At 44.4% G+C, this 22,035-nt stretch overlaps 1 protein-coding gene across 1 annotated transcript in view; it reads left to right on the top strand.

The window, feature by feature from the left end:
* The window catches only part of LOC130477382 (hexokinase-1), a 47,930-nt gene extending 31,827 nt beyond the window's left edge, over positions 1-16,103 (top strand). The window contains exons 10-18 of the mRNA XM_056849318.1: positions 355-659; positions 3,846-3,994; positions 4,117-4,236; positions 4,969-5,064; positions 7,417-7,516; positions 9,922-10,105; positions 10,912-11,067; positions 14,425-14,658; positions 15,660-16,103. Coding sequence (XP_056705296.1) covers positions 355-659; positions 3,846-3,994; positions 4,117-4,236; positions 4,969-5,064; positions 7,417-7,516; positions 9,922-10,105; positions 10,912-11,067; positions 14,425-14,658; positions 15,660-15,804 — 1,489 coding nt within the window. The 3' untranslated portion in view covers positions 15,805-16,103. The remainder of the gene's footprint in view (positions 1-354; positions 660-3,845; positions 3,995-4,116; positions 4,237-4,968; positions 5,065-7,416; positions 7,517-9,921; positions 10,106-10,911; positions 11,068-14,424; positions 14,659-15,659) is intronic.
* The last annotated feature ends 5,932 nt before the right edge of the window (positions 16,104-22,035 follow it).

Raw genomic sequence — 22,035 nt, 5'->3', positions numbered from 1 at the left:
ATTATATGGAAAATGAGTGTTGCCTGTTCCATACAAAATGGTGATTGCGCATACCAACAGGATCACGCATAGCATGCTCTCCCCGTATACAACATCAGAACACTAGATATGTTGTGCCTGAAAAGGGTTGATGTGATCCATGTGTTGTAGGGCTAGACTTTAGTGAATTGCCCCCCACACTCCTCCAGTCACTCATGTATAGGGCTAGACAGCTCTGTGCCTATGTATGCTGCTCATGTATCATGAAGTGCTGACTATTCAGACAGGCTACTGCTGTAGAGCTGGCCTGATCCAATAAATGTTTCCCTAAAATCCCAGGGAGCTGACTTTTGTGCTATGGGTTTCTTTCTGCAGATACTCCAGGCGCCTGCACAAAACGGTGCGGCGCTTAGTGCCCGACTCGGACGTACGGTTTCTGCTGTCCGAGAGCGGCAGCGGGAAGGGTGCTGCCATGGTGACGGCGGTCGCCTACAGGTTGTCCGAGCAGCATCGGCTCATCGGCGTCACCCTGGCTGAGTTCAAGCTCACAAACGAGCAGTTGCTGCAGGTGAAGAAGAGGATGCGGATGGAGATAGAGGCCGGCCTGCGGAAGAAATCTCACGACCACGCCAAAGTCAAGATGCTGCCCACTTTTGTCCGCAGCACGCCAGATGGGACAGGTGAATGCTCTCCTGGTTAAAGTGGCATTTCAAGGGTGATTTTTACAAGTAAGGAAACCCAAAATCCAGAGATGGGGCTGCACTCTTTCGGTGCATGTTCCTATCCCCTCACCTGAGCGACCCTTTCAGAAGGCACCTTTTCATATTGCCCCCTTCTAAGAAACTCCTCTTAAAACTCCCAAGTTAAAAAAAAAAACAGTTCGTGATTTAAGTGTGAGCATTTTTCAGAGGAGAAGTTTGAAAGGAAATACTTTATGCACACGAATACATGCTGGTGCTTTTTCTTCCTTTGGAAAGTTCTTGACACAAATCATACAGCTGAATAGATTTTGAACGCATCAGATCTATTGACGGTGTTCAGTTACTGATCTTGAATGAGCCTTTGCTGTAGCATAAACCATCAACGCCAGAAAATAACAATAATACTGTGATGCCCCACCATCACCCCCTGGTCCCCTGGAGTGCCTGCGTTGGTGCCCAGCACCGTGCTGTCCCTGAAGGCCTCCGATTAGGAGGCAAAGGGGGTTGCGCTGCCTTGTACCTTTGCTCTCTGTGCTTCCTCAGACTTTGCAGCCCCCTGTCTGGTAGCAGAAATTCCCATTGGCCTAACTGGGATCTCTTCTGTTCCCTCCCCCTGTCCCGTCTCCCTTTCCAGCCATCTTCCCCATAGGCTTTCCCATCCTTCACTCACCCTCCTGCCAAGCCTGAGCTGGGCTGCCTCCGGCTGGCCCTGATCAGTGAGCTCTGGCTTTGCAGGTCTCCTCCCCCCCATACACGCCCATTCCCCCGGCTGTGCTGCATCCGTTATTCTTTGCCAGCTCCGGTGAGGCCTGGCCTGATCTGCCTCTTGCTGTTCTGCTGGCTGCCCCGCCCGACCTCTAAGAAGGTCAGTTCTGCTGAGAGCTGCCTGCTGCTGAGAGCTGGCTGACTCCCGAGTAGTTCCTGCCAAGGCCAGGCACCGTCCCCCGCTATGGGACTTGCTGGCACAAAATGCCTTTGGTGGGGTATGCAGTCTCAGACACATACTCAGCATTTAGCATAGCGCTTTCAGTCATTCGAAGCACTTCACATAATTTTGTCCCCTTACGGCATACGGGTTTGCCTAAAGTTACCTAGTGAGTTGGTAACAGAGATGAAATACCACAAACTGAATATGAGTCAACAGTGTGATATGGTGGCTAGGAAGGCCAATGCAATTCTGGGCAGCATCAATAGGAGTATTGTGTCTAGATCAAGGGAAGTAATACTTCCACTGTATTCTGCATTGGTCAGACCTCACTTGGAATACTGTGTCCAGTTTTGGTCTGCACAATTTAAGAAGGATGCTGATAAGTTGGAGCGTGTCCAGAGGAGAGCGCCAAAATGGTCAAAGGTCTGGAATCTATGCCCTATGAGGAGAGACTTAAGGAATTGGGTTGGTTTAGTCTGGAGAAGAGAAGGTTAAGGGGTGACATGATAGCCATGTTTAAATATTTGAAGGGATGCCATGTTAATGAGGGAACTAGCTTGTTTTCTGTTGCTTCAGAGACTAGGACACGGAGTAATGGATTTAAACTAAGAGGAAAGCGATTCCACCTAAACATTAGGAAGAACTTTCTGACTGTGAGGGCGGTTCGACAGTGGAATGTGCTGCCTCGGAGGGTGGTGGAGTCCCCGTCTTCAGAGGTCTTTAAGCAGAGGCTGGATGGCCATCTGTCGGGAGTGCTTTGATTGTGGGATCCTGCATGGCAGGGGGTTGGACTGGATGGCCCTTGTGGTCTCTTCCAACCTTGTGTGATTTTGTGATACGAGCCCTGGACTTCCTGAACCGTAGCTCAGCCTCTTAGCCACTCTGCTGTCCCAGTTTGTCCATAGAAGAACCAAGTCACAGCTTGAGTCTCTGCCTTCTTTTGCATTGTCTTTGACTGAGAATGGCGAATATCTAAGTGCTGCTTCCTGCTCCATCTGAAGCTGATATCCTAGACAGAGTTACACCATTGTAAACTCATTGACTTCGATGGATGAGGAAGCCCATTGACTTCAAAGGGTGTAAGTCGGCTTAGGACAGCACTGTTAAACTGGCAATGTACATGAGCCATTTCATGTTTGCTAAAATCTGCCCGATCAATTTTCATTTGTGTCACTGGTCCTGTAAATGCTCAAGTGTTGCTAACTGCATCTTACATGCCAGAATCCAGAGAACTGCAGCTTGAATGTGTTGCAGCATCAGTATTGCTGAAGCTACTGAGGGTGGGTGGGTAGGGGGGACCTAGTCATGTTAACTTCACCTCTTGAAAAATACAGCTGTGGGTGGCGAATTTTAGAGTCTGGTTCATAGTTTGCACAGTAATGGAGTGGTTCTGTTACTCTCAGGCAACACTTTCCAAGCTGGCATTACACTTTGGTCTCACCGCTCTTAGCCACTACACCACACTGGTTCACAATAAATTCTTTGGCAGTACCAGCAGCAGTACCAGGTCCAGTACCAAAGGTAATATGCCTCTTTAAATCACTTGCTGGGGAGCACAGGTGGGAGAATGCTGTTGCAGTCATCCTGCTTGTGGGCTTCCTAGAGGTAGCTGATCGGCTGTTGTGTGAACAGAACGCTGGACTTGACGGGCCTTTGGTCTGATCCGGTAGTTGTGAAGTTCCTGTATTGTGCCGGGGGTTGGACTAGATGACCCTGGTGGTCCCTTCCAACTCTATGATTCTTGCATATTAACAGTGCAATTCTGTGTAGAGTTACTCTAGTCTAACCCCATTGAAATGAATGGGGTTAGACTGGAGTAACTGCTTAGGGTTGCTCTGTTCTCATTCTTCATTCTCTTGTATGTGATGGGCAGAAAATATGCCAATTTCTCCTGTTTTGTTCAGTGTGACTTTTAAAAACTGTGCTGATGTTGTGTTGGAAGAGTGTATACTTTCTGTGGAGGTGGAGCACCATCTGCTGGCCGGTTTTCCACTTTTAGTGTGTACAAATCACTAAATGTAATATTTCCAGATTCCCTGTTGTCGTGCATTAATAAGCCTTTGTTCCCCCCACTTCCAATTCCATTCTTTTCAGTAAATCTCTTAAATGGAATACACAGTCTCTATAAAGAGACCCCAATCTTAATGCAAATTTATATGAAATAAGAGTGGCCGAAGGACTGAAAGAGTGACCTACTTTATTCCTAATGTCTTACCTGTTGAATGCTTTCTCGGCAGAGAATGGAGACTTTCTGGCTCTGGATCTTGGAGGAACAAACTTTAGAGTTTTGCTTGTGAAGATCCGAAGCGGTAAAAGGAGAATGGTGGAGATGCACAATAAAATATATGCAATTCCCATAGAGGTTATGCAGGGGACTGGAGAAGAGGTAAATTTCTAAGTGTTTGGTTGTTGTTTTTACATGATTGCTAATGTTCAAAGACTGCTAAGCATATACCTTTAAAAAATGTGTATCTACTTCTGATCTATGCTTCTTTCTTTTTTAAAAAGCTCTTTGATCACATTGTTTCCTGCATCTCGGATTTCCTGGATTACATGGGAATAAAAGGTGCACGATTGCCTCTGGGCTTTACGTTTTCTTTTCCTTGCAAACAGACAAGTTTAGATGCTGTAAGTTGTTGTTCTTGTTACTGTTATTATATAATTCAGTTTTTTGATATATGTTTTGAGGGCAGATTTTGAGCTGTGGTTTATCGGCTGAGAAGATGCATGCAAAAATAATTGTAGCACATCTAAAGGTAAAACATTTTACTTGCTCAAACATAATGTTGATAGGACCAGGAAAATCTCCAGTTCCAGGCTTTTTAACTTCTGGGTCAAACTACTTGGCTTCTATGTGTAGCCAATCTTTGTGCCCCCTCAGATTGTTGACAGAAGCATGACACAAACCAGGCCGTCCTTCATTTGACATGGATTTGTAATAGCTGATAGTATGCAGCAAATAGCCCTGACCTGGATCGCCCCAGGCTAGCCTGATCTCATCCGATCTCAGAAGCTAAGAAGGGTTGGCCCTGGTTAGTATTGGATGGGCAACCTCCAAGGAACACCAGGGTCATGACGCAGAGGCAGGCAATGGCAAACCACCTCCGAATGTCTCTTGCCTTGAAAACACTACAGGATCCCCATAAGTCAGCTGTGACTTGATAGCACCCAAAAAAAAAAACAAAAGCAGCAAATCACTTTGCAGGCTGTCCCTATACACTGGCAGAGGAGATCGTGAAAAAGTAATTTGTGAATGTGTGCGTGCTCAAAATGATAACCAAGTTAAGGGCCAAACAAAATGTTACCATGTTCTAGATGCCCTGGTGGCAGATGGAAATAAAATGTCTTTTTACTTTTCAGGGCATTCTTCTAAATTGGACCAAGGGCTTTAAGGCTACTGACTGTGAAGGAGAAGATGTTGTTAATTTGCTAAGGGAAGGAATTAAAAGAAGAGAGGTGAGGTTTTTATGTGTTTACTTAGAGTAACGTTAGCAGGTAATGTTCATTGTTTAGTACTATTGGTCCTGAGTAAGTGGTACATTTTCACATGTACGTCTTTTGCATTGTTAAAAATGGAATACATTTTTGAAAGTTAACATACACATAAGGAAAATGGTAGAGAAATGTAGATCCTCAAAGATAGATTATTATTTTCTTATGCTTGCAGCTGATTCAAGAAAAATATGAGTCTGCAAATATAGAGGCAGACGTCAGATTCTGTTACTTTTGCTAATATAGTATATTTTTATAATATGAAATACATACTACTATGTAAGTTATACAATGGGTCTAAAGGTGTTTTAGGCCAGATTTACAATATAACTATTAATAAATCATTGTACAGACTCACCTTTAGTTTTTTTAAAAAAGGAACAAGACATTGGTTTAATTCCAGATTGTAAATGGGAATGTATTATACAGCAGAAATTATTCAATTTTTAGTTTCCGTTAAAACATCTTTATATTATTTTATACCGTATTTTTTGCTCCATAAGACGCACTTTTTTCCTCCTCAAAAGTGAGGGGAAATGTCTGTGCGTCTTATGGAGTGAATGTGTGTGTGTGTGTGTGTGTTACCGTAACTGGAGCCGAATCGCCGAGAGCAGTGGTTGGCAAACCGCAGCTCCTGTGTGCGGCTCTGCCACAAATCCCCCCCCGCTGCCCGACAAACAGCTGATGGGCGGTGGGGGGGTTCAAACTGGACGCGCCGCCAGGGAGCCCCTGCCCTGCCCTCCCCCCCATTCCCCAGCCTCCGCGCTGGATGCTCCGCCGGAGAGCCCCTGGCCTTTCCTCCCCCCCTCAATCCCCCAGCCTCCGCGCTGGATGCGCCGCCAGAGGTTTCCTGCCCTGCCCTACCCTCCCCCCCCATGGATCACCCGGCCTGCTCGCTGGACGTGATTATTATTACCGCCTACAGGAAAGCATTACTTAATTCGATTTTCGCATTGAGCATCGCGGAAGCGCCTCTAGTGGCTATCAGGGAGACAGCCACTAGAGGCTGGATTAACCCTGCAATGTAAACATAGCCATTTGCTATGTTTACATCTGCAGGGTTAAAACTTGGGGGACCTGGCACCCAGACCACTAGGTGCGTCTTATGGTCAGGTGCGTCTTATGGAGCGAAAAATACAGTATATCCAGTCAACAGAAACGTGATGCTGATTACTACACTGTTGGAAAAGAAAATAGCACAGTTTAGCACAAGATTATTTGCCCCACTTTTGGAGCTGCACGTGCAGCATTCTGTTCATGTGCAGCTCTAAAATGGGGCAAATCTTCCCTTGGGTCCATTTCAGCTCATAAAAATGGTGCGAGGGAGGAGGTAGGAACCACTTTTCCCAATCCACCGTGGTCATGGGCTGAATTAGGTTCCCACAGTCTGACATTCCCCATAGCTGCTGTATGGCTGCAAGCTGTGTTGGGAGGAACCTGAACCCGTAAAAAAAAAAAAATATATATATATATATCTTGTGTTGTTTTGCCCTGAGATGGGACATCCTGTAGGTTCTAACAAAGCAGGGATTATATAGTAGCCACATGGCAGAACTGATGAAACAGACAAATCTAATTAGAAAAGGAGGGGGGGCAGTTTAGGGTGTTAGATTTTACCTGGTCCCCTCCACTTGTTAATTTTTTGAGATAGATGAAGATGTCTTCAGGAATTTATATCTTTCGTATGTGTGTATGGTTTGATTATACTCTTGGCTTTTCCAAGTTGTAAAGTAAGACTGACTTCCCGTGGCACCTAAGAGACTAACAGAATTGATTCCAGCATTTATGAGTTAGAGCTCTTGGTGTTTAGTCTTGGCGCTGTTGGACGCTTGATTTATTTTGCTGCTAACATGGCTACCTAGAATTCTCCTGAGTTGTTATTTGACACATCTCTTGCAATATTGAGTGTGCAAAGGAAGAATGGGTAACTCTCTTCTAAAAAGAAATTTTAAATAAAAAGCCCCCCCAAATTTCCCATTTTTTGGCTGCTCTGTAAAAGGAGACCTCAAAAGCTGTTGCTGCAATGTGGTTACACAAAACAAAAATAAGTGTATTCTATCCCCATTGAAAATAGTTGGAAATGAGAAGTAGAAGCATTTTTTAAAAAACATAGCACTGGTGCATTTCCTGAAACGTGCTGCTGAGGTGGAACACCAGCATACATCACATTGCTCCTATTTAAAACAAACTGTTGGGTTCAGGTATTAGTAAATGGCAGACTTAGGTTAATTCCCCTGCCCTGTAAAAGACTGTGAATGTTGCTTTGACACACTGCAGGAAAAGCCATTGTGGTAACATACTGTTGTTTTCCCAAAGGAATTTGACTTAGATGTTGTGGCCGTGGTGAATGATACAGTTGGGACGATGATGACTTGTGCCTATGAAGATCCAAATTGTGAAATTGGACTTATTGTGGGTATGTGCTTATTTTTTTGTAATTTTTAAAAATACAGAGTGATTTAAAAGTTCAGGGTGATTTTACCAGTTCCATATTTCTCTGGGGAATATTTCGTGGTTAGCTACACTGGCCGTGACGTTGCAAAATTTAGCAGTGCACTCCTGTGCAGACTTACTCCCATCTAAACTAATTGAAATCAGTGGGCTTAGACTGGAGTGGCTTTGCATAGGATTATACTATAAGAATCCTAATTTTGACTAGCTCTCTTACTAATACCATAGCAAGAGGTCTAAGGCAAGTCTGGTGCCAAGCAAGTGACATCCTGTTGGGAAATGCAAGAAAAATGACTCTGTCATACTGTTCAGTGGTGGAGCACATGTTTTGAATGGAAAAGGTTCAGTTCTTGTGTCTGGTTAATAGAGCTGGGAAAGACCCCTGTCTGAGAGCTTGGAGTGCCACTGCCCATGAGAGTGGGTAATACTGGGCTAGACGGACCATGGTCTACACTGCTATAAGGCAGCTTCATTGGTCACATGGTTAGCTGGAGCCATGCAATATGAGGGAAATGTTTGCTCTGCAGTACTCTGCTGTGTTTGAACACCAGATGATAAGGGGAAAGGGTGATTACTGATCTAACCAGAGCCTTTGTTCCATTTTGTAGTTCTGCCAAATCCATTCTGAGTAGTCTTTGCTACTTCAGGAGTTATATTTCTCAAGGCTATTTCTTTAAAAAGGTGTGTGGTAGCAAGTGAAAGTTAAAAGAGAGTGCCAAAGCAGGACTATAGCTGAACATCAAGAAGACAGAAGTAATGACTACAGGAGAAATACTCAACTTTAAGGTGGACAATGAGTAAATTGAAATTGTTGAAGACTTTCTATTCCTTGGCTCCATCATCAACCAAAAGGGAGACTGCAGCGAAGAAATCAGAAGGAGATTGAGACTGGGAAGTGCAGACATGAAGGAGCTAGAAAAGATTCTTAAGTGTAAGGCAACCAAGATCAAGATAATTCATGCCACTATGTATAAGTGTGAAAGCTGGACAATGAAGAAAGCTGATAGGAAGAAAGTAGATTCCTTTGAAATGTGGTGTTGGAGGAGTGTGTTATGGATACCCTGGACCGCCAAAAAAACAAAGCAGTGGGTTGTAGATCAAATCAAGCCTGAACTGACCCAAGACTCTAAAATGACTAAACTGAGGCTATTGTACTTTGGTCACATGAGAAGACAAGAGTCACTGGAAAAGACAATCATGCCAGGAAAAGTTGAAGGCAGCAGGAAAAGAGGAAGACCCAACAAGTGATGGATTGACTCAATCAAGGAAGCCACTGCCCTCAATTTGCAAGACCTGAGCAAGGCTGTTAAAGATAGGATGTTTTTAAGGACATTGATTCATAGGGTCGCCATGAGTCGGAAGCGACTTGACGGCATTTAACACATACACACACACGCGCACACACACACATACACAGCAAGTGCATCCCTCTTACAATCTGTAACTAGGTTGAATCTGATAGTTGTATGCTTCTGATTGAATTGACCATTTGCACTGTTGATGACGACAGCCTGAATAACCTGACTAGCTTGAGCTCATCAAAACTTGGAAGCTAAGCAAAGTTGGCCATGGGTTAGCCCTCGGATGAGAGACCACCATGGCAATGTCAAGTGCAGAGGAAGGCAACGGCAAACCACTTCTGCTCTTATCTTGCCTTGAAAACCCCATGAGAGGTCACCATAAGTCAGCTGCAACTTGAAGGCACATGGTTATTGCTATTAATACTGTTGATGATACTGCTACATGTTTAGAAAACCTAAGGAGAGATACGGTTTGACAGCCATCAACTGAAGTTTGTGAACCAAAAATGTGGGTGCATATTCGACTGTTTGATTGTGATTTTTGGAAGGTCACCCAGTGACCATAAATGCTCAGCCTAATCTCAGAGTTTTTCTGAGGGGAGAAAATAGGGCTGAGCTGAAGGTTTTTTTTTAATTCCCCTTTAATTCCTTTTTGAAAAGACACATGCTGTCAGCTCTGCTGAAAATATTCAAGACTAAATGGTTCCCTTTGTCAGCATTTTGAGCTGAAAGTGTTTGCCTATTCAGGAAGCATTGCTTTCTATCTTTAATAATTTTCCCCAAGTGATGGCAGCACAAATCCAAACCAAGCTGATAGGTAGGTGAACTAGATATCCCTGAATGTTGTTATCATGCTCGGTAAAGAAAAGCTTTTTTCCCCTTCAGTAATCTGGCATGACAACTTGCCATTTCTCTTATTCACCATGAAGTTTCCAGTTGACTTCCATTGCCCATGTTGCTGATCCAGGAAGTGCTCTTTTACTCTCAGTTGCCATCATTTGCCCTCTGTGACCTTGTAATGGGCAAATATATGGATCTGCCCTTGAATCAAAATATTTTCTTGTTCTAGGAACTGGCAGCAATGCATGCTATATGGAGGAAATGAGAAACATAGAGATGGTAGAGGGAGACCAAGGAAGGATGTGTGTGAACATGGAGTGGGGTGCCTTTGGGGACAACGGATGCCTAGATGACATAAGGACCATCTATGACAAAGCTGTTGATGAATACTCATTGAACTGTGGCAAACAAAGGTAATTTATTGCTTAAATATGGGGTAGTGTGGTAAGCAAGATCCTGTGCTTTGTCAGGGATGGTTGTTACTGATCATATTTGCCTGTATAGCAGCTCACTGGATTGGGTCATAAGGCAATGGAGGGAGAGGCCATGGCTCTGTGGTAGTGCATATGCTCTGCACGCAGAAGGTCCCAGGTTCAATCCCTGGCTTCTCCAGTTAAAAAAGTTTCAGGTAGCAGATGTTACAAAAGACCTGTTACCTGAAGTCCTGGACAGCCACTACCAGTCAGAGTAGATAATACTAACCTTGATCAGATAAGTCAGCTTCATGGGCCAAGACAAAGAATATAGTCTCTGGCAATGCTCACTCATGTGTCCTCTATGTATGGAGGCAGCAAGGCCAAGCCCCCAAACACAGGGAAGTAAACCCCCAATCATAATTTAGCCTGTTTCTCCCCAAAACAAGTGACATGGATACAGAGCTTAAATGGAGGTTCATCAGACGCTGACTGAGAGCTAACAAACATGTCAGTACCCCCTTCTGGTATGAGAAGGGAAGGAGATGCTTGATCGGCCTCTTCCCTGGCTAGTCTCCTCTGCCATTGTGGGGGAAGTCCACTGTGCATAATGGTGGACCTAATTTTAGTTTCACTGTTTCGGTCTTCCTGATCATGTTTCCTGTTCTTCCCCAAGGAAAACTTCCTTTGCCATTTGAGAAAAGCTTTCCTTGATAAAGAACTAGATGCCAGCCAAGGGGCTTCAGGCTGTGGGCGTTGTGGCTCCCTCCTTTCTGAACAGTTCTTCCTTCCGTCTGTGGTTGCAGGTATGAGAAGATGATCAGTGGAATGTACTTGGGGGAAATTGTCCGCAACATTTTGATCGACTTCACAAAAAGAGGATTCCTCTTCAGAGGTCAGATTTCAGAAGCGCTGAAAACTAGGGGCATTTTTGAAACCAAGTTCCTTTCCCAAATTGAGAGGTAAGTGAGCTAGATATCCATGAACTCTAGGGCTTGTTGTTTACAAGCTATATTAATAATAGCTTCCCCCCCGCATTCTTATTTGATAGCATTATAGTAATGGTGCATGTTAGATATCATTGTTTATGTGTCCTTTGTGGTTTCTAGCATTTGGGAGTGTTAATCTTAGGGTTTGCTTTTAAAATGAGTTTCCCCCCTGGATTGGGAGCGCATGGTTAATATTTGTCCCTTGATGGGGCTGTAATACCACTGCTCTGCCACTAGGTGTTGCTATAGTATTGTTTGGTTCAGCATAAAGGGACTCACAGAATCACAGAGTTGGAAGGAGCCATCTAGTCCAACCCCCTGTTCAATGCAGGATCAGCTTGAAGCATCCCTGACAAGTGTCTGTTCAGCCTCTGCTTGAAGACTGCCAGTGAGGGGGAGCTCACCACCTCCCTATCAGCCAATTCCACTGCTGAACAACTCTTATTGTAAATTCCCCCCTTAATATCCAGTCAGTACCTTTCCTCCTATAATTTTTTGCAGTTGCATCACACTGACTGCTTAAAATTAGCTTACAGTACACGCATACCCCAAGATCTTATTCACACAAGCTTCTACCCAGAAATGTATTCCCCATCCAGTATGCATGCTTTTCATGTTTGGTACCCAAAGGCAGAACTCTGCACCTGTCCTTGTTGAATTGCATCTTGTTCACATCTGCCCACTTTTCCAGAGTGTTCAGATCTCATTGACGTCTGTCTTTATCTTCTGGGATGTTCACTACTCCTCCCAATTTGGTGTCATCTACACATTTAATGAGTAGTCCCTCCATCCCCTCATCCAGATCATTTATAAAGATATTGAAAAGTACGAGGCCCAGAGCTGAGATCTGTTGGCACCCTACTGAAATGCCATTGGCAACTACTCTTCGGGTGCAGTTCTCCAACCAGTTCCCTGTCCACTTAACTGTCCTAGAGTCCAGTCCACAGTCCTCCAGTTTATCTATCAGAACTTCATGGGGGACCCAATCAAAAGGGAGAGAGAAAACAGGAGCATAGCAGCATAAGCACTGCAAACAGCGAAGTGATTTCTTGACCAAAAATGGCCTCCAGCACAGTTGCTCCTTTGTTAATTATTTCTGGTGGAATAAACCTCTCCAGTTCCATCAATCCAAAACGCACACGCAAGTAACCAGGCAAGATAGGTTAAGTTTGATAACCCTGTGATAGGTTAAGTTCAGGAGAAAAGGATCCCTCGAAGTGCAGGAGGAGGTGTTTTTAATCTTAGGGGTTTTCCTACAGCTAATAATACAAATGGAATAATGCAAACATATGGATAAACAGAGGAGGATTTGATTCTTTCTTTGTTAAAGCAGTAGATTTTTGGCCGTGATGCCTCTTTCTCCACAACGTTACATTTGAATTATAGAAGTGTTTAATTGGGGATCACTGAATACACTGAGGCAGGATTGGGGATGCTTGAACACCTGCCAATTCAGCTCACTTTCGGTAATCCAGTGGTGATCTGGCAGCCCAGTTAATAGATGGCTGTTCAGGTGTTCACAAACTGTTTGCATGTATTTACAGCAACCGGCTACTGGTAGCCAGCAGAGACCAGTTAGAGTCTGTTTCTGATCACCTGCTGGGGAAAGTTTGCTCTGTGGCCAGCAAATTTCATTTTGGGGTGGGTTGGACTCAGAAGCTGACTTTCAGCTTAACAGCTAGAAGTTAGGTTCTTCTGATCTACCGTCCTGGAAACTTTCCTGCCTCCCAGACTTTTGCAGCACTTTTAGTGGGGACTTCTCCCCACTTGAAGCTGTTGGCTTGGGCTGCAGAGAAAAGGAGAGAAATGAGCTCTTTCTCCTCTCCCTTATTATAACACGACAAAATATCTGACGAAGGGAGCTTTGACTCTCGAAAGCTTACACCCCCCAAAATCTTGTTGTTCTCTAAGGTGCCACTGTAACACAGAGAACAAAGCATAGATTCTGTCCCCACCCAGCCTGGAGGGGAAGGAAGAGAAATGAGCTCTTTCTCCACTCCTTTGTCAACTTCACTTGTATAGCTATTTTGCTTTAAGGTGGTGGTGGTGAATCATAGAGTTGGAAGGGACCACCAGGGTCATCAAGTCCAACCCCCTGCACAATGCAGGAAATTCACAACTACCTCCCCCCCCCCCAGTGACCAGAAGATGGCCAAGATGCCTTCCCTCTCCTCATCTTCCTAAGGTCACAGAATCAGCATTGCTGACAGATGGCCATCTAACCTCTTTTTAAAAACCTCCATGGAAGGAGAGCTTACCACCTCCTGAGGAAGCCTGTTCCACTGAGGAACCACTGTAACTGTTAGAAAATTCTTCCTAATGTCTAGATGGAAACTCTTTTGATTTAATGTCAACCTGTTGGTTCTGGTCCGACCTTCTTGGGCAACAGAAAACAGCTCGGCACCATCCTCTAAATGACAGCCCTTCAAGTACTTGAAGATGGTTATCATATCCCCTCTCAGTCTTCTCCTCTTCAGGCTAAACATACCCAGCTCCTTCAACCTTTCCTCATAGGACTTGGTCTCCAGACCCCTCACCATTATTGCCCTCCTCTGGACATGTTCCAGCTTGTCTACATCTTTCTTAAATTGTGGTGCCCAAAACTGAACACAGTACTCTAGGTGAGGTCTAACCAGAGTAGAGTAAAGTGATACCATCACTTCGCGTGATCTGGACACTATACTTTTGTTTTAGCTACCGCATCACACTGCTGACTCATGTTCAGTGTTTGGAATCAGAGCCCTGCTCCCCTTTGAGCCCCATATCAACTGTGAGTTGGCTTCTGACCAGCAGGCAACTGCAAACCTAGTGTTTGGGCACTGTTTGAGTTGCTTGATGCAATTTGAACATATCCTTGGTCAGCTCACAGTCTGATTGTGACTGTCAAAGGGTAAGTTGAACTACCAACTGGTTTGCTGAGAAATTTGTAGCTTCCCTAGGCAGGAACCCGTGTGTCTAACCATGCTTAAAACTTTTTTTTGATAGAGTAGAAATGTTGATTACATCGCATGAGAAATAGCAAAACCTAAAGTGATACAAATATTGTTATGGCCAGATATTTAAAAAATCTGTTCGTAAATCGGTTTTTGAAAATTCCAGTATGTTTCAGAACTTCTTGAGAAGTACTGTGGAATTAACATTTTATGTAAGATTTTTTTACTGTATTTGTAATAAATCGTGTCAGCATCAGGCTAGGGAAGAATGTGAGCTGTATGTCTGAATTTTGCAGATGCCTTAATTGTGAAAGTATATCGGCTTGGGGGCAGACAAAAGCCCCCAATGCAAAAGCTTCATTTGGAAACAAGCTTGAAGTTCTGTTTTTCTCCCCAGTGACAGGTTAGCACTGCTTCAGGTTCGCACAATTCTCCAACAACTTGGTCTGAACAGCACCTGCGACGACAGCATCATTGTCAAGGCGGTGTGTGGGGCAGTGTCGCGAAGGGCCGCCCAGGTGTGCGGAGCTGGAATGGCAGCCGTGGTAGACAAAATAAGAGAGAACCGAGGATTAGAGCATCTGGACATAACTGTGGGGGTAGATGGTACACTATATAAACTTCATCCACAGTAAGTATTGGAATATTTGCCTTTACTGCTTTTCTGTGGCTGTCTGTGTTGGAGCAAATACAACCTGAAGTTTAGAGGTTTATAAGCTCCCCCCTCCCCCAATCCATGGTTAGTAGGTGTTAGGAATGCAGTGGGCAAAAGAGTATAGTTGGGAGCCTTGGTCGGTCATCCTTCATGGTGATGCAGTTCTTGCATAGTAGGTCAGTGTAGCTTCGGGAGGGGCATCAAGGTATTGTGGACAGGGCTGTTGTGTGGAGCTGGTTTTATGCCAGAGATCCTTCAGGTAAAGGGGACCGGCCCATGACTCAGTGGAAGAGCGTCTTCTTTGCATGCAGAAGGTCCCAGGATCAATCCCCAGCATCTTCAGTTAAAAAAATTTGGTAGCAGGCAATGTGAGAAACGTTGACCGGGAGACTTGGGAGAGCTGCGTCCAGTCCAAGAAGACAATACAGTCCTTTATAGACCCATGGCTTGACTCAATAAGCAGCTTCATGTGTTCAGATGAACAGTGTTTCTCTAGAATGTGTCTCTTTTGTTGTGTTTCTCTAGAAAGTAACTGGTAGTGCACGTTCTATATAGATAAGTGTGCACGTTCTAGGAACACTGAATAAGTGACAGGTCACATTTTCAGTGAGGAATTTAGCATCTCAACCGGAAAAGTTAAAAATGTGTTACCTGTAGTGCAGGAGCACTAAGAGCCACAGTCCTTTATGTGAGGTATCATACTTGGTAACTAGGAGGTGATTGGATGGAAGTTATTAGGAGGAATTCTCTGTGACTACAGAGGCTTCTGACTTTCCTCTGCCACCCTTTGGCAGCTGCATCCTTAGTTCTGTTCACTTACCTGGGCCTTGGGCTGACTTCTGTGTTCTCTTACACAGCAAAGCAGACTGCTGTCAGCACAAACCCTTTCTGCTAATTTGAGAAATGCGCAGTAATGTTGCTGTCTGTGAACCAGGAGAGAAACGACCGCTAAAAACCTTCCGCCTTGTCTTTCGTAGCTTTTCAAAGGTCATGCACCAAACTGTCAAGGATCTGGCTCCCAAATGCGACGTGACATTCCTTCTTTCTGAAGATGGCAGCGGCAAAGGGGCTGCCCTCATCACCGCGGTGGGATGTAGGCTCCGTGACGCTGAGCATAACTGAACTCTGCAGCACGGGCCAATTCTGCCTTCCTGAGCACTTTCTTGTAAAGCAGTGGTTCTGTAGTCTGAACTGGCGGGGCGATGGGGGGGGACCCAGAATCCCCTGCTTTATGAAGAGTTGAAAATAAAATAGGATACTGAATAGAGTGTGCTGTTGTTGATAATATCTCCCTCGTCTGCATGTTTCTTTTTTTTTTCCTTCCCTTTTTGGTACATTCCCCATGTGTAGGTCATTAAAAAATGATCTGTAATTAAAACAGAGGTCAAAAGAAAGTTTATAAATTTAGGTCTAAAATTACTGCCAAAAATATACACAAGAGAAGGGGTGTCCAGTGTATTTTTTCCAGCTGCTACTACATCCATGGTAAATACCTAGGCCCACTTCTCTGCCTGAACACGAGACAAATGCTTATGTAGAGGGGACTTCGATGTTCCCCTCCGAAATTTCACATGATGTTATTTCACTTTTCAAACAACCTGAGAGCTTTCACATCTGTTGGCAAGTACTGTATGTTTGTGTAAAGTCTCCACAATTGGATTTCTCTTAACAACCTGAATTGTCTTCTGTTCATATTCAGTCATGGGGTGTGTGTGTGTGGGGAAAGACTCTTCCTATACTTCTGATCACACTGGCGATTACCACAGCTTTGGTGACGGATGCCGTTATTTCCAAGTAAGACATGTATTGTTTCAAAGACAAGTCTTTACTAACAAAATAAAGTGAATGATTGGCCCTAGGGTAATCCAAATCTCTAGCCATGAAAAGCTCGTGTATTTATATGTTCTGATCTAGGGCCTATTCCATAGAATTTGGTTTTTTTATTGTGTGTGTGTGTGGGGGGGGGGGGCGGTTGTCCCAACTTCTGACTTCATCGTACTGAAAGCCACTTCCATTGTAATATTGTTAGCTCAGGGAGAGACTTCATCAAATAACCCCGTGAGCCCCTGGGGATGGAAATGGCATGTGGTGACGGCGACATCTCACTGATGTATCTGATTTCTGTTGGGTCCAATTCATGGATGTGTTTTCTAGGGGAAAAATGGTTTCAATGGCTAAACCTCAAGTAAGGCATCCAAACGGCGATGGTCACATGACAAGGCTTTTTAAATACACTCTGTGTATGTAGAACTTGTTAACACTCTGAGTCTGTGGCCAGTCTGACTGAGGGGAACAAAGTAAGATCTCCTTCCATTAACATAAGTGGATTCCATTGGATTCAAACCCACAGTGATTTTAATGGCACCAGATTATACCCATGATATTCTGGAAATGAACATTCATCTAAAGGGGCATCAACTTCAGAATCAGACTTTCTAATACACAATCAGTGCTGTACAATAATTTCTAACTTTTAAAGGAACAGTTTTGGGTTCAATCCTGATCAGGGTGGAGTAGAGGAGAGGAAGGTGCCTGGAGAAGCAGTCTAAGGGCCCATTCCTGAAAGGGGGGGGGGAAACGAACCTCCTTAGGAGCCAGCGTGACCCTGCTCTGGCGTAGAAGCTACCTTATCACAGATTAAGGTGGCACCTATGCTGGTGCGGGGGCAAACGGCGGTGTCCGAGCGCTGCCAGCCCCCGCTGCCAGTGCATCCACACTGGCAGGGCTTTCTTGGAAGGGAAAGCTCACGCCAGCATGGGGAGGGGTGTTCCTGGGGGAGAAGCTGCTGTTAGGCAGCTGCTTCACCCCAGGAACGCCTCCTTGCACTGCGGCGGTGCTGCACCACCTTTTTTGGTGGCACAGCCCTGTTGGAGGCAATGGGGGATTTTCCCCATTTCCTCTATTTTTTTTTTAAAAAACCCTCTTTTTTGCCTCTGCGGCAGCTGGGAAACCTCTTAGGAGGTGGTGCGGCTGTGCTGCTCCCGGCCACCGCAGATCCACCCCCTCTTTAGGAATGGGCTGCCCCGACAGTAATACCAAACAGACCAGGTACAAAAGATTTCCAGGGGTATAAGCCTGTGAAAGTAGCAATGTGGTAATCGCTTTCTCATGGGAGAAGCAGTTTGGCCAGTGCTAAGTAGTAGATGTGAGTCCCAAACAAGAACAACCATTACCTGCTGCAATCGTGGTTTCTTTTTCTGTTCTCTGAGGTATGAATTGATGCTGCTTGCAAGACCCCGACCCCCATTATTGGCAAAAGGGGGATTTGCATCCGGTTCCTTTGTTTCTGTTCCTCAAGATTTGGGTTGCACTAGCTACTGGTAAACATTTCAATATGCATTATGGTGCACTGTGGTCGGATGTTGTATGGTAATGTGAGTCACAAGCAGTAATCTCAGCTTTAAGTGTGTGTGTCTTTCTGAAGAACTGCATGATTACTAAATTTTTTTGCAATGCTAGGAAGTCTTTTTACATTGCCCACTAGTAGCAATGATGCTAGTGCAAAATGGATATTTGTGACACTATTAAACTTTTTTTTGATGTGTGTTTATTGGTGTCTGGTGATATTTTCTGGAAAAGGGATATTGGTACTTTTTTGGGGGGGAAGCATTGATGCTCTGTAAAAAGCCACAGAAGCAAAGTAGGAAAATTTAAAATGTAAATTCCTGGGCTATTTCATACTGCAAAGCAGCGCAGAGGTCTAGCAAAACTGTACATATATAAAACTGTGTTATGTCTCACCAGGGGTCAGATAATGGCTCGGATCCATTGGAGCATTTCTGGGGACAGAAAATTTCTTGCCACTCAAAGGGATCCCTTGATATCCTGGGGGGCAGTTTGGGCTATACTGGGGGAGGGGAGAAAGTTGTGCTCCGTGGACAGAAATCCTTTTCTCCCCCACCCCCCAATGCTGTGGTGGATCCAAATCATTGATATGAATCTGCAAAAAGATGAGGTCGCCATCTGAGACAACAAACCGGTCGTTGTCTACATGAGTTGCTGTGTGAAGGTTTCCCTTTTACACATGTTGATTGGGGAGAGGCCCTGGCTCGGAAGGGGCTGTGGCTCAGCGACAGAGCATCTGCTTGGCATGTAGAAGGTCCTAGGTTCAATCTCTGGTGCCTCCAGTTAAAAAGGATCAGGTAGGAGGTAATGTGAAAGGCCTCCACCTGAGACCCTGGAGCGCCGCTGACACTCTGAGTAGATAATACTGACCTTGATTCAGTACAAGGCAGCTGCATGTGCGATTCCAGGATTTACTCACAAATTTGGGGCTCTTGCAAATTCAGCGGCTACAGCATAATTCACAATTTCTTTGCAGCTGTCTACCTACCACTACTTCTGCCACTTGTGATGTCAATGGTGAGGTGGCAAATAGTCAAGAGGAGCCTTTAAAAAAAATAAGGTATAAATTATATACTTTATCATTCTAATCTTGAGAGGGCCTGAGCTGAAAAAAAAAATGCTTACGCTCTTTTGTAAAATGTGTAATAAATAGAATGGGATGTGAAATTCATGCCTAAAGCGTTTTGGAATTGTGATTTGGGTTCCAAATTGTATGGAGGTGAACCTGGAGGCGAGTTTGTACTCGTAAATGGAGCAGAGGACTTGTTAGGTCCAAGAAGGGCTGTCAGGTCTGCCACTTACTTTCCTCATTAGACATGTTTTGGGGTAAAACACAAAGTGACTGTTTTTAAAATGTCTGAAGTTCCATGTTGAAGCGCATGCGACTGATACATCTGGGGGGAGGGTGTTGAACTGATTTATAGCATACGGTAGAGGTCCCTGAATCAGGCAAAGTTTATATTTTCTTTGGAAAGGTGCCATGAATGTATACCCATTATGGTATCACCTGCGTGTGCTGCTGTCTTTGAAGGTCTCCTGAAGATTTCTTCTAGCAGGCTATTGTAATGTTCCGAAACCTTTTTTTTTTAAGCAGAAAGGGGGGAAAAATAAAATTTAAAAAATTTCCTAACCACTGAAGCTATTTTGTGCTCTTCCTATTTTCATTTTGCTGGAAGAATGAGAGTATCTGAAAATTATTTCCAGAAGGCGAAGATGGTTCGTTTGAATTTATATTTAAAGAGATCGGTAACTGGTTATTTTTAAAATGCAAATTGATATTCCATAATTTTATTTTAGCAATATTATATTTTCTTAAGTGAAATATTCTTGTTACCTCAATAAATATTTGAAACATCTGTATTAAAAGTACAACGTTTTATTGCTAGGTCTACTGAAAGTTTTCGTTCTGATAATTTGGGATTCCGTTTTTTAGAGATCCGTAGCTGTAATCCAACAAGGCTGCTCGTCTCCCGTTGTCACGACTGGGCCTTCGTTGTGCCAGTCAGTGAATTAGTGTTGGCAATTCACGCATCACAAAGTTCTCGTTCCTCGTGTCTTCCACGGGGCCGGCCATCCAGATGCACGGTGGGAGTTCTGTGCTCATAACTAAATTATGAGGCACATAAGGGCCTGATTCAGCTTGGTACAGCCTAGGGTTGCCAACCTCCAGGTACGAGCTGGAGATCTCGTGCTATTACAACCGATCTCAAGCCGATAGAGATCAGTTCACCTGGAGAAAATGGCTGCTTTGGCAATTGGGCTCTATGGCATTGAAGATCCTCCCCTCCCCAAACCCCACCCTCCTCAGGCTCTGCCCCCGAAACCTCCCACTGGTGGCAAAGAGAGACCTAGCAACCCTAGTACAGTTATATGTGAGGGCAAGCTTCCCCCCATGTGCCATTTCCCCAACACTATTTACATTTAGATTTTTAAAACATAAATGCAGAATAAGTTTGCATGATGAATTTTGGGATTTAGCTTTGATAGAGATCCGTGGCTTGGCATAAGGAACAGGAGGAGTAAGCGGAAGGAATGACTGTGGCAACGGAAGGGTTAAATGAGCATAGAAAGCAAAGGGGGTCTCCATGTTTCTTATGTGAAACCCAAAAGAAAGCCTGAAAGGGCCCTGTGGAACTGGGAAGCCGGGGAGCGGCGGTGTAACAGGAGTTGAGAAAAGGAACTGGGAGGTCTTGCCATGAGATGACCAGGCTTGTTTGGCTAAGGGTACGTGAAGCAAAGGACCAAGGCAAGGCCATGCTCCCCCGCCCCCAAATGTTCACATTTCATTTCTAACAAGGCTTTTGCATATATAGTGTACAATGTAAAACCGTATGCATTGATTTTATTTAATAAATTAATTACATCAGCTACAAAAAGCACCATCCCCTTCTCCTGCAAGCACAGCTCTGGGCAGGAATGCTGGTGAGAGGGATAGAGGAATGATTATATGGGGGAAGGGTGTGGGCCTCCCACTTAAAAAGTAACTGGCTTGCAACAATTGGTATGCTTGAGGAGGGACGGAAGAGGGTTGGGATGTGGCTCAGTGGCAGAGCATCTGCTTGGCATGTAGAAGTTCCCAGGTTCTGTTACTGGCATCCCCAGCCAAAAGGCTCTGGTGGTAGGTAGAATTACCAACCTCCAGGTAGGGCCAGGAGATCTGGAATTTCAGCTGATCTCCAGAGTAGAGTTCAGTTCCCCTGGAGAAAATGGCTGCTTTGACGGATGGAGTCTATGGCATTATACCCCATTGAGGTTGCTCTGCTCCCCCAAAACCTACCTCCAAATCTCCAACAGAGTTGGCAACCCTAGCAGCAGGTGATGTGTGAAATCTCTGCCTGAGACCCTGGACAGCCTCTGCCGGTCAGATTAAGATATACCACTGACCTGGCTAGAGGCTAGACCCAAGGCCCAACCCAACTGAAGGCAGTTTCTTGTACTGAGCTGTATGCTAAATCCTTCCAAAGAGTAGAGCTGTGCTGAAAGTGGAAAAGGGATCACACATCCGCTATATCTTTAGTGGTTTTCAGCTAACTGTATTTATTTTTCCCAGTTTTGCATCAACTGACTCTGTACCTTTAGGCCTACCCGACACACAAATCTGGAGACAGGCTGGAGCCTGTAGTTCTGCTACTGATTCAGGACGTCCGCGCTGCCCTCTGGGTACCCTGAGATTAGAATGCTGGTTTTTCATCCCCCCCTTCTTTTTTGTGGTTCTCTTTTAATTAAAGTATTTATACAATTAACAAAAAAAGAAATTTAAAAATAATATAAGATCATTATAAAAACTAAAGCCATAAAAATGTCATATTTAATTTTTTAGTTACAAATTGGCCCATAGGTATTTGACAAATAGATAAGGTGAAAGTGAAATGGAAACCATTGTCAGAAGCAGAGCGCTGGTGCAACCATGTCTGTGCTGAAGAATGGAAAAGGAAGAAAGTATTTATGGGGGTCAAAGGTTTTAATTCATATTTATTGTTAACCATCACTTAGAGTCCCAATAGTAGT

Source organism: Euleptes europaea, chromosome 5 (genome assembly GCF_029931775.1).
Source record: "Euleptes europaea isolate rEulEur1 chromosome 5, rEulEur1.hap1, whole genome shotgun sequence".
Taxonomy (NCBI): domain Eukaryota; kingdom Metazoa; phylum Chordata; class Lepidosauria; order Squamata; family Sphaerodactylidae; genus Euleptes; species Euleptes europaea.
The sequence above is the reverse complement of the archived record's forward strand: the minus strand, read 5'-3'. Positions and strand labels throughout refer to the sequence as shown.